The sequence below is a fragment of the Mytilus edulis genome, chromosome 14 (assembly GCF_963676685.1).
Source record: "Mytilus edulis chromosome 14, xbMytEdul2.2, whole genome shotgun sequence".
Taxonomy (NCBI): domain Eukaryota; kingdom Metazoa; phylum Mollusca; class Bivalvia; order Mytilida; family Mytilidae; genus Mytilus; species Mytilus edulis.
This window is the reverse complement of record NC_092357.1, coordinates 59,234,251-59,247,478: the sequence shown is the minus strand read 5'-3', so window position 1 is coordinate 59,247,478 and position 13,228 is coordinate 59,234,251. Positions and strand designations below refer to the sequence as shown.

At 32.8% G+C, this 13,228-nt stretch overlaps 1 protein-coding gene across 1 annotated transcript; it reads left to right on the top strand.

The window, feature by feature from the left end:
• The first annotated feature begins 3,480 nt into the window (after positions 1 to 3,480).
• On the top strand, positions 3,481 to 9,880 carry LOC139503918 (complement C1q tumor necrosis factor-related protein 3-like). Its single transcript, XM_071293931.1, has 3 exons — positions 3,481 to 3,524; positions 8,640 to 8,815; positions 9,483 to 9,880. The coding sequence occupies exons 1-3, from the start codon at positions 3,520 to 3,522 to the stop codon at positions 9,875 to 9,877; spliced, it is 576 nt and encodes a 191-aa protein (XP_071150032.1). The 5' UTR covers positions 3,481 to 3,519; the 3' UTR covers positions 9,878 to 9,880.
• Positions 9,881 to 13,228: the final 3,348 nt, after the last annotated feature.

Sequence of the window (13,228 nt, the reverse complement as noted above, 5' to 3'; positions counted from 1 at the left end):
ATCAATGTGAAAGAAGCTATCATATGAGACCAGAAGAGACATTTACTTCACCGGAATTAGCAAATTATTTCCCTTATTTCACTCAAAAGTATATCGAAACCACGTATGTATCGCATCAGTATAAAGAAACTAGCTTCTTTTCAAAATCTCTTTGATGTGGAAAGACCTTCAATTGTTCTCTGAACAATTGGTTTTTAATTATAGTTTGCTTTGCTTCTTAACTTATGTAAACACGTTTTAAGCGATATGTTTTACTATGGGTTTGTTTTTGTTTTATTTTTTAATTTGTTTGTGTTCATATAATGTTTATATGTTATCTGTTTGAATGTTACCGTCAGAAATATTTGGCAATAGAATTAAAAAATAAAGAAAATGTAAGATAAGTTTTTGAAAACAAAAGGCATTATGTTTTTTAGTTATTTCACAGAACATGAAAATACTGACGTAGTATTTATAAATTAACCATATATAAACTCATCATAGATACCAGGATTGAAATTTTATATTTACTCCATTCGCGCGTTTCGTCTACAAAAGACTCATCAGTGACGCTCGAATAAAAAAAATGTTAAAAACATCAAATAAAGTAAGAAATTGAAGAGCATTCAAAACCAAAATTCCCAAAGGTTTTGCCAAAAACAGCTACGATAATCTATTCCTGAGGTAGAAAAGCCTTAGTATTTAAAAAGTTTTGTTAACAGTCAATTTATAACTATTAACATATCAATGATAACTCAAGTTAACACAGAAGTGCTGAATACTAGGCTATCTGATGGCTGGTAAATATATGGCATAGATCAAAATTCGAACGCTGGTTTTAAGTTTCATTTATGATGATCAAATAAATGGTCATTAACTTTTTTTTGTTGGCCTGAATATTTGAACACTTTTGTCTATTCATTATGTCTTCATAATTGAATTCTTTTAATGATTCATAATGTTTCATAAAAATTCGCAAACTATAAGGTATCGTTTTTGCTCTTTGGTGAAGGTCAAAGTTGACCTATACGTGCGGACCTAGATATACGGCATGTGGTCTCTAGAACTTGATTATTATTGATAACGTTAATTATGTGAAAAATTAAGGGTCTGGAATGGTGCAATTTTTTTATCATCACCATTGTCCTATACCTTTAAAATTACTGTATAATTAATATTACATAGATATAGGAAGATGTGGCATGAGTGCCAATGAGACAACTCTCCATCCAAATAACAAATTAAAAAAGTAAACCATATATTTATATATGTATATGCTCTGAAATGGGCACTTGAATTAAATAAATATTCTTAATTTTATTCTTATAGTTATTTATAAAGTAGCAACATTCAAGCAGCACCTGCATACGGGGTATATATCTCCAAATTGATACGATATTCCCGTGCTTGCATTTCCTATCATGATTTTCTTGATAGAGGGTTGCTGCTCACAAGGTGGCTATTAAACCAAGAGGTTCAAATGGTGAAGTTGAAATCATCCCTTCGTAAATTTTACGGACGCCAACACGAGTTGGTTGACCGTTATGGAATAACCGTTTCACAAATGATATAGGATATGTTCCTTACGTCGTAAATACAATCCCCTTCCCTTTCATGAATGTGACCTACCGAATTAGACTATTTACCGGATTTTTTTTATCACATAAGCAACACGACGGGTACCACATGTGGAGCAGGATCTGCTTACCATTCCGAAGCACCTGATATCACCCCTAGTTTTTGGTGGGGTTCGTATTGTTTATTCTTTAGTTTTCTATGTTTTGTGATGTGTACTATTGTCTGTCTGTTTGTCTTTTTCATTTTTAGCCATGGCGTTGTCAGTTTATTTTCGATTTATGAAATTGACTGTCCCTTTGGTATCTTTCGTCCTTCTTGAATTCTTTAAAGCATCGTTTTCACGTCATTCCGGCTAGCAAATTGGACCTCGATATTGTCAACTTCCTAGCAAGGACTGAAGCTCATTAACCGTATAATGGTTTACTTTTATATATGGTTATTGGATGGAGAGTTGTCTCATTGGCACTCACACCACATCTTCCTATATCTAATCAATGTTAAACGCAGGACTTCGGGAAAGTCCGGAGAGCCGACAACCTTGCTTGGGACGTTGCGTTATTGTAGTAGTATAGATTTGTCACTGGAAGTAAATCAACCAATAACCAATCTTTTGTTATTGCCTTTGTCATATTTATTCGTATGTTTGTTAGATAATTTTCTGTGGATTCATTTATTTTCGTGGGTACCAAATTTCGTGGATGAGAAAAAAATGCATTTTTGTAATAAACTTGATGATGAATACCGTTTTTTTTCTCTAGTATATTGCAAACTGAACTGAACTTTAAGAGATTGCTTATTTTTAAAGATTATTATATAAACATGGATTATATTTATTATCAACCACTTATAAAGCTTTAACAACTTTTTAAATCCTGAATCTGAGCTTTTGACAAAAGTTGATGACTTTATAAAGCAATCTTTAGAATTGCAAGAATGTCCATCAAAGGTTACATTACCATTTATAACTATGTTTTTATGTTTATATTTGTAGTTCTTTACTTTCTGTACTATATATTTACATTGGTGTTTGCTTGACCCATATGGATGTATTTTGAAAATAAAGTTATTATTATCAAATATGACAAGCAATCTCTGGCCTTTGTTAGTCTTGTATGATTTTAATTTTAGTTTCTTGTGTATGATTCGGAGTTTAGTAAGACGTCCATTATCACTGAACTATCAACATATTTGTTTAGGGGCCAGCTGAAGGACTCCTCCAGGTGCGGGAGTTTCTCGCTTCATTGACAATCCATTGGTGGCCTTGGGCTGTTTTCTGTTCTGTGGTTGGGTTGTTGTCTCTTTGACACATTCCCCATTTCCATTCTTAATTTTATCGACTATGGGACACATACAAAATAGCTGCTTCAAAACAATTGGGACCTTAGTAGTTGATTTTTCTAAAGTTTATTCAAATTATATCGTGCGTTATTTTGTGTACCTTATGGTATTCGGCTAACCTAAAAAAAAAAAAAAAAACAGTAGCAAAACTAAATAATAACAAAAACCGAAATCTATTAATGATTTTAAATAAAAGGAGGCGTTCGCTGTGATTCTAGGCATAACCCAAAGAGACATAAATAATTAAATGACTCCAGTCCTCCGCATTAAAGTTTTAAGTGAGACCCCCCCCCCCCCTATTTGCTCTTTACGAGGCATACCATAATATAAGGATATATATTTAGTACTTTACAGTATAAATATTAGCAATAATTTTATAATTTGTTCAGAAGAAATCTAACCTATTTTTTGTCGTGACTTGCAATTATCGGAAAGTGTAACAGCTGTTTGTTTTTAAAAACTCTTGCCAAAAATGGATTTCGATTAACCATTTTGATATCTGGATTGCATGATCATGATGATATACAATGTTTTCAAGTGAACTTCAACTTCAATGTATGTATAAGTAAAGAAAACAACCAAAGTAAGGCACGTGCTTTTATTAATCAAAACCGAGGATTCAAAATGAAGTAAGTAAACAAAAAGAGATAACAACCATAAAGACGCAACGTCAGATTTTAATACCATTTGGTTTAACAGAAAAATTACGTTAAATTAGAAACGAGCACTATTTTCAAGTGTTGTTTTGTTGTTGACTTAATGTTAAATATTACACAAAAGTATAAAATGCCGTGTGATTCCATTCTAATGTGATTTTATAATTGATATTAGATTTAATGTCAGTATGTTTGTGCTGTTTGGGGGAATAGCTTTGCATTATATATATTCTAACTTCATCGAATATTAGTTTAATCTAGCGGTGGTAAAAGAGACAATACATATGCTTATGATACTTAAGTTTTATTACTTTAGTTTTGATGTTCTCATAGGTGTGCAATTTTTGCAATCTGTGAATAATTTCGTTTTGTCGAAAGTATGACATTTAAAGTAAGTAGAGGAATGAACTTGCGAATGCAGTTCATACCGTCCCTGACGTATTACGCTTGCGGCAGCGTCAACTTCACGTAAAAGGACAACCTTGCAAGACATTTTCATTGATCCGTACTTTTTATAGATGGCCTGTAATGGTAAAACAATTCGGTGTTCCAATTACAACTTTTTAAGTACTTTTTAGAATGAAATTCATAACAGTGTAGCTATGGCCATTCATTGACTGGGGGAAATTAGGTGAACGTTCGTCTGTAATGCCCACTGCTCACGGCGTACTTATCATAGAAATTTAAACTGTGAGGTCACCAAAGGTTCTAAACGCCTAAATCAAATAATTAAAAATACTAATCAGGAATAACCTTTGTAATTTGAAAATAAATAAAAATGGCCTTCAACACGGAGTCTTGGCTCACACCGAACAGCAAGCTATAAAGGTTGAATACTTAAAATTCTGTACTTGATTTTTTGTTATGGTTTGACCATCAATTTTCCTAATATGATATCGCACGTTCTTTCAGATTATTTTTTTTTACTTAATTGGCTTTAAAAGTTACAATGCATGATGTCGTCTGTTTATGTAGTTCATATGTGTTTTTCGTTTCTCGTTGGTTTTCCCGTTTGAATGGTTTACACTAGTAGTTTTGGGGCCATCTATAACTTGCTGTTCGGTGTGAGCGAAGGCTCCGTGTTGCAGGTCGTACCTTGACCTATAATGGTTTACTTTTATGAATTATTACTTGGGAGGAGAGTTGTCTCATTGGCACTCATACCACATCTTCCTATATCTTTCTATATCTATACATTTTTTTTTCAACAAAAGAATACATCACAAGAATATAAGTTTTGTAAGAAACGTGAGAAATTGTGTTGGACTTGAAGATAAGGCAAAGTGACAAATATCTGAAAGAATGAATCGTTTTATGGTATTAAACAAAGAAATCAAATGATTTTTTAATCATCCAGAACTCTTCACAAACAAAACCCACATGTATACGCATTGAATAAATAGTAGGCCATTCTTAAATGATCATACCGTAGAAGTAGTTGTGCTCTTAATCAATGAGATATTTTGTGAATTAACCCCATCAACTTAATAGTTTGTTTTTTTTACAATGGATAAACCTATTATTTTATTATTATTAAATAATATCATCTCTGAACATTATTATTCTTATAAATGACACGGTTGTATGTGATGATTATAATAAATATTTAAAACAAATTCCTTTCAAGCTTTGTAAAAAGAAAGTTTCATTTTATGTATCGGAATGTGTAACAAGTGAATATTTCAATCCCCACTGGAAGGCCTCTGACAGACAGGGTGAGCATAAAATCATAGCCGTTGACAAACAAGTTACAACCTACAAACGTTTTTCTGTCGACCACACTGTTATGCAATTAATTCTATTTGTATATAATTTTCAAAGCCGAAAAAATTATCTTCACGAAATTAACTTTCTGTTATTAGCCTTAAAAGTTTTTGTGAAGGCATCAAAGTTTATTTCGGACATTTCTGCAAGACATTGCAATCCTATTGATTTGAATTGAATAAGTTGCTCAATTTATTTGATAATTTGGGATTTTGGAGCTTGCACATAGTACGAAACTATCGTGCATACAATTTTATAGATTATATGTTAAAAAAATATTTTTCAACTGAAATATTTCAAGCTTCTTAACTAAATTTCCCTTGAGACGTTCATCAGATTCTTTCAAAATATATATGCAAGTTATAGATGGAGGCAGCCATGCAAACCATTACTGAAATATATATCACGTCATAGAACGTTCATGCAAAATTACTAAGAGTTGTGTGAAAATTTAGAGAATTTTTCGAATTTTATGTTTCGAGCTTGTTACATGGGACAACGCTTAGTAAACGTTTTTTTTTATGATAATCCGTGTCGTCCAATACCTGTATACAATATTTTGTATTTTTCTTCTTTCATAATATCAAAATTTAAGACACACTCTTTATTTTCATATATTATTTACATATTTGTTTCAGCGTTTCTTATTCACCGTTAAATATTTACTTAAGCACTATTTTCGTGGTAGCAGCACGTTTCAGTCTCGTTGAAATCTTGTTCTGGTATTATTTCCTAAATATGTGATACAAGTGGAAAATAGCAATGAATCTATTATTTATCATAATCGAACTAAACTCTGTGAAAAACGGGTATTTACAATCAGCAGTATTTGAGTAATTAAATTTTCAAATTTTATTACCATCGCCTAAGTCTATTTAGCCAAAATTTGAGAAAATAGGGGAGGGGTACAAAAAATGATTTACCAGACACGTGTACATCCCATATCTCTTTTGTCTTTTAAAATTACTTAGTTATGTATTTTTTTCAATTATTTATAACAAAAACCTGAGAATTATTTCCTAAATATGTGATACAAGTGGAAAATAGCAATGAATCTATAATATATCATAATCGAACTAAAACTCTGAGAAAAAACGGGTATTTACAATCAGCAGTATTTGAGTAATTAAATTTTCAAATTTTATTACCATCGCCTAAGTCTATTTAGCCAAAATTTGAGAAAATAGGGGAGGGGTACAAAAAATGATTTACCAGAAACGTGTACATCCCATATCTTTTTTGTCTTTTAAAATTACTTAGTTATGTATTTTTTTCAATTATTTATAACAAAAACCTGAGATCATATGCATTTTGTTCTTAAAACAGAAAAAAATCAAAAATTTACAAAATTGACAGCATGGTAAATTTGCCGCGAAAAAGCATCAAAAAAAGACAAAACTTTCTTATATTAACACCTACCTATAGTTTACTTACGTTAAATGTATTCAGATTGGTCCACTTCATCTTTATTGAAAGTATGAACAGTGGAACTGTGATTTTTTTTCTCACGATAATAGCCCAATAAAAATGGGCAAAAAACTTATGAAAATTGGGAAAATTATCAAAGTTGGGTACTTTCAAAGGGTTGTAGCAAAAAAAGAAGAACACCACTATATGTTTTTTGTCTTCACCAATTATTTTTATGCCCCACCTACGATAGTAGATGGGGCATTATGTTTTCTGGTCTGTGTCTCCGTTCGTTCGTTCGTCCGTCCGTTCGTCCGTTCGTTCGTTCGTCCCGCTTCAGGTTAAAGTTTTTGGTCAAGGTAGTTTTTTATGAAGCTGAAGTCCAATCAACTTGAAACTTAGTATACTGGTTGCTTATGATATGATCTTTCTAATTTTAAAGCAAAATTAGACTTTTGACCCCAATTTCACGGTCCACTGAACATAGAAATGAAAGTGCGAGTTTCAGGTTAAAGTTTTTGGTCAAGGTAGTTTTTGATGAAGCTGAAGTCCAATCAACTTGAAACTTAGTATACTGGTTGCTTATGATATGATCTTTCTAATTTTAAAGCCAAATAAGACTTTTGACCCAAATTTCACGGTCCACTGAACATAGAAGTGAAAGTGCGAGTTTCAGGTTAAAGTTTTTGGTCAAGGTAGTTTTTGATGAAGCTGAAGTCCAATCAACTTGAAACTTAGTACACTTGTTGCTTATGATATGATCTTTCTAATTTTATAGCCAAATTAGACTTTTGACCCCAATTTCACGGTCCACTGAACATAGAAATGAAAGTGCGAGTTTCAGGTTAAAGTTTTTGGTCAAGGTAGTTTTTGATGAAGCTGAAGTCCAATCAACTTGAAACTTAGTATACTGGTTGCTTATGATATGATCTTTCTAATTTTAAAGCCAAATTAGACTTTTGACCCCAATTTCACGGTCCACTGAACATAGAAATGAAAGTGCGAGTTTCAGGTTAAATTTTTGATGAAGTTGAAGACCAAACAACTTGAAACTTAGTACACATGTTCCATATGGTATGATCTTTCTAAATTTATTGCAAATTTAGATTTTTTATCCTATTTCACAGTCCATTGGACATGGAAATTGATAGCGCAAGTGGGGCATCCGTGTACTTAGGACACATTCTTGTTTACACTAAAATAAAGCCAAAAATCAGGTTAAGAACAAAAGTTTAATTCCAGAAACTTTTGGCTCCTCATAGGTGTACATCCTTAAGCGCATGATTTTTTTATATTTGTTATTGAAATATATATATTGAACAATAATTTATATAGAAATGACAGAAATTTTTCTAGTATTAAAAAGTTTTCGCCCCTCTATTAAGGAAGAGAAAACATTAAAACTTTCTGCCTAATATTCTATGCGTCTAACTATCATTTTTGTCAAGGGGAAACACTAAGTTTGTTGGAATTTCAATGTGCATGCACCAAACAAGCGTCAACAGTTGTTTGTTTTGGTATCGAGCGATTAAGATTTTGCTTCATAGCAAAGCTATGTATTAGTTAATTATTAATCATGCTATTAACCTTTAATTTGTTTTAATGAGAGTTTCATTTGATGCCATTTATTGTTTAAGAAAAAAACCCCAAAAAACGCATTCGACGTGAATAAAATGGGTAAACAATATCATTAAGATCCAAAATTTGGATCACATATTCCTTACTTTATTACACATGATCAAGCACTCCCAGATGTACAAACGCACTCAAACTGCTTTACCGCATGTCAATAACTTTTTGAGAACTGGCTATATAGGAACCTATTCAAGCAGGGGGTTAGCAAATTTCAAAAACTTGTTAAGACAAACTTAGAAACAGGCTATATTTTTTCAATAACAAAATACTTTTTTTTTGTAGCTTTGTTAATGCTATCGCCATTGCGGCAATATTGACTTCAATCCTGACATCAGGCGGGAGCTGCCAAAAATCCTGTTCAAGGAATGCCAGTCTTATGAAGAGTATTCAGTACCAGTTGAAACTTATTGGAGATAATGATGGAAAGTGTGACTGTAACCAGAGTCCTTCAACCCCGAGTAAGTTAAAATATAACAAGACTAGTATTACATTCTTACACTTGAAAACGGAAAGGGAGGATTTCGGTGCGGTTATATACAAAAGTGCTACTTTGCTAATAGTCTCCGTTATATTAAATCACAGCTTTTCTAGAGGGGTCGAGATTGACATATTTGTTGCTGACCTCTATATTTTGTATTGCCTCGAAGTTATGTATTAATATTCCAACCCACATCATGCACATGTATTTAGCGGAGATGAAACTACTGGCTATCAGGCAAATTATTACCCGGTATATAAAAAGTTAAAAATAACAAGAATGTGTCCCCAGTACACGGATGCCCTATCCGCAGTGCACTATCATTTTCTGTGTTCAGTGGTCCGTGCAAATGCGGGAAAATCACTAATTTGGCATTAAAATTTAAAAGATCATATCACAAGAAAATTCAAGTTGATTGGACTTCAACTTCATCAAAAACTACCTCGACCAAAATTTTTTAACCTGAAGCGGGACAGACCGACGAACGGTACAACCTTGGAAGGACGGACGGACGAAAAACGAACGGACGCACAGACCAGAAAACATAAAATTAGTATTTATTTCTGCATTTAATAATTTAACAGGCGTGAATTGTGATTATTCTATGCCGGAATGAATATATGATACCGATTACTTTTTTTAATTAGGTTCAGGAAAGGTTGGTTTTCTGGTATCTAATTCTGGAACTTTGCAGAAAATTGATGATGGTTCTGTCGTTATGTACGACACTGTTTCTACCAACCTCGGAGGAGGGTATGATAAATCAACTGGTATGTTCACTGCCCCCGTAGAAGGACTCTACTACTTTACATGGACAGTTCTTACTCCTCCTGGCAAATCTTTCTACACACAATTATTACTGAATGACACAGTTGTAGCAAGAAATCATGCTGGAGCTTTAGGGATATCTACACACATGCCATCTAGCCAGAGTGCTGTTTTACAAATGAAGAAAAATAACAAAGTGTCTATCAGAGTTTATAGGGGAGGGTTGATTATGTATGGCGATAAGTGGTCAACATTTAGTGGCTTCAAATTGTAATGAAAATAAAAGTGAATCTGAAGAATAGCGTATTTCATTTATTTCTTACTAATAAATTTTCTGGGGACATTTTGTTTTGCCATTTTTTCTGTGTTGTTTCTTTTTGCCCATTATTCTTTTTTTTTCTCTATATCCACACAGCCCATCATTAACTATTCTTCATTTTTTTTTATCTGCATTATTATTATTCGCAATATTCCTTATTCTGTAAATCCTATTCCCCCCTGAATAAACAGATCAACAAAACACAATAAAAAAAATCTGCAACTTTAACTATGAAATTTATTATAAAATAAATGACCAATAAAATCGGACAAGACAAATAGACGAGTGACATTAACCATAAAATTTTATTTTCAATGCACCCACCTAACGTACGGCTAAATCATATACCATTCGAAAGTATATATCATCTGTACTATCTTTTGTGCCCGGTCGTCAAATATTCGTACGTTGCAATTTCCGTCAAATCATGATGAAAGGTCAAGGTTGCACACTTTCGAATTTTACAGTATGTCAGCATTTGTGCATACTCTTTCTTCTGAATAATGATATTTTGCATGAAAATATGAAAATCTGTTAGAACAGATGTTAACGATCACTTATCAATTAAAATATTAATGACGGATTTTAAAAAAATAAGGCTGTTTTCAAGATATTCCAGTAAAAATTATAAAATTGCATTGAAACAAAAAAAATTGTCTGCTATTCTGTTGTGATTCACCATATAACCAATTATAACATATTCTATGTAGTGCTTTGGAAGTTTTTGACATCATCAAATTACTGCAATTACCCTTCATGTTAACTAAACAGCCAATTATAGCAACTCGTGCAGTTGCCCAAAAAAACACCATCTTCAAAAAGATAGCTTTTTTGCTGTTCGATATTACCAAAATTGTATGTTGTCAATATGAAATTAAAAACCTAAAATCTTATAATTACAAAAGTGTTTAAACGTTATAATACACGCGGGATTCGTTTTTTTGGGGAAAATTAGGGAGAAAAACTTTGATATTTAAAGATGTAATTTTTAGAAAACTTGTTTTCTTGTTGGCTTCTACTGGAACGTGAACTGGACATAAAAGTATATAAGCTGGCAACTTTAAATTTTATGTGTGCCAATCTTATCACGTCAAGTAATATAATTATTTCTCGAAATACAAGTAAATTGACACATTTTGCAAATCTATTTTTATTTGAAAATTTAAGCAGATCATTTAAACTACACTTTCAATTCCGGAGTAGTTAAACAAACTACACTGTAGTATAAAGATGCCTGATTGATTGTTTATGTAGATTACCTTAGCCGTATTTGGCACAACGTTTTTGGAATTTTGGGTCCTCAATGCTCTTCAACTTTGTACTTGTTTGGCTTAATAACTATTATGATCTGAGCGTCACTGACGAGTCTTATGTAGACGAATCGCGCGTCTGGCGTATTGAATTATAATCCTGGTACCTTTGATAACTTTTAACGCCACTTTCAGCATTATTGACTACTAGATAAAACTTAGAATGGAAATGGAAAATGTGTTTAAGAGACAACAACCCGTTCAAAAAGAAGAAAACAGCCAAAGGCTACCAACGAGTCTTCAACACAATGAAGCAATCTTCTTCCCGGCGGCAGGCTTAAGTTGACATCTAAACAAAAATTTGAACTAGCTATATAGTTTAGTGAAAACGGACGCACACATAACTCCGAAACATTTAAGTGAACAAAGTGAAAAAAACAACACAAAAGCTCCTTATTTAAGACTGACGCAAACATTTGGAGGGGTCAAACATTTTGTGAGATCACAATCCTCTCTTTTACCTCTAGCAAATGCAGAATAAACAAACACACATCAATAGGAACAGTTAAAAATTCAGTTAAAAGAAGTCCGAGTCCGATGACAGAATTGGGAACTCACGAAGCAAAAATAACGGTGCAACATAAATATAAAAGGACTACAGCAGTTACTGACATGTCAACTCCAGACCTCATATATTTTCATCATATACAGTTGGTTTTTTTTTTGTGGCGATCAGTTTTTATTGGAGGAGGGACACAAGAGGGATCAATCGACCTTCATCAGAAAACTGACAATCCCCGTCAATTATACATTTAGTATGAATGATGACATTACTATGTATAGGAGTCAAACAAAAATTCGACCAATCAGCACCAATGGCCTTTTGTAAAAGAAGGCAACCTCTAAATAAACAAAGCAGTGTTGATGTAGTTGTTTTAAATTACTACAGCTACATGCTACAAATAGATTTTCTTTTTGAAAACTGATAGAATGAAATTCAAAACAGTGTGGCTGTGGCCATTGATTAACACATTAAATTCATCCATTGACTGGGACAATTTAGGTAAACGTTTGTATGTAACGACCACTGCTCACTGTGTACTTTTTAAAGACACTTAAACTATGGGGTCACCAAAGGTTCTCAACACCTTAATAAAGTAATTCGAAAAATTAATCAGAAATAACACGATGTTTTGATTTATATCAATTATATAAATCAAAACATAAAGGTTATTCCTGATTAATTTTTCGAATTATTTTATAATTAAAGGCGTTAAGAAACCTTTGGTGACCCCACAGTTTAAATGTCTATCGTAGGTACGTCGTGAACAGTGGTCGTTACAGACAAACGTTCACGTTAATTGTCCCAGTTAATGGACGAATTTAATGTGTCAATCAATGGCCACAGCCACACTGCTTTGAATTTCATTCTATATAAATATGGTTTTGCATTAAAATTCGATTCTGATAGGACACATACGGCAATTCTTTTCGATCGAAGCGCTCTAGGTGTAGGCAAATATTTGCCGTTCCCATAAATAAACGCACTAATAAACTAGCGTAAAAGAACGGAGCAAACTGCATTAGTGACATGCTTAAACTATTTAAAATAATGTATTTAGACAGTTTTGGATGAATTTGAATGATAATTTATTTATATGTCTTATATGATGTACAATAAAGGGCGTTTGCCACATTTTAGCATCATTTGTGTATGTTTCCTTGTGATGATTTTCGGATTCACAAGCGTGTATTTTCCCGTAAAATGCTGACATTCTAACGTCATTGTTCTATGACGTCGGGTATCTCATTCATAAAAAAGCATATGACGTGGGAGTACAATCGGAACAGCACTGGCAATATATTCATATTTTACCACGGGTGTGTACTCAAGGCGTTTGAAGGACGTCATGTTAGAATCAATTGTAAATATACATCACACTATTCTCATTTGAGACATTCAGAAAACCAGAGCTCTTTTTGTGATATGTTTAGCTCGCTATAAAGCCAGGTTTGATGCACCATTTTAATCCGTTTTTAGTTTCCATCGCAGTAC

Excerpts from the sequence above, each read along its gene's own strand:
- LOC139503918 (XM_071293931.1), top strand. Across the intron at positions 8,816-9,482 it reads CCAGAGTCCTTCAACCCCGA|GTTCAGGAAAGGTTGGTTTT; the intron begins GTAAGTTAAAAT and ends TTTTTTAATTAG.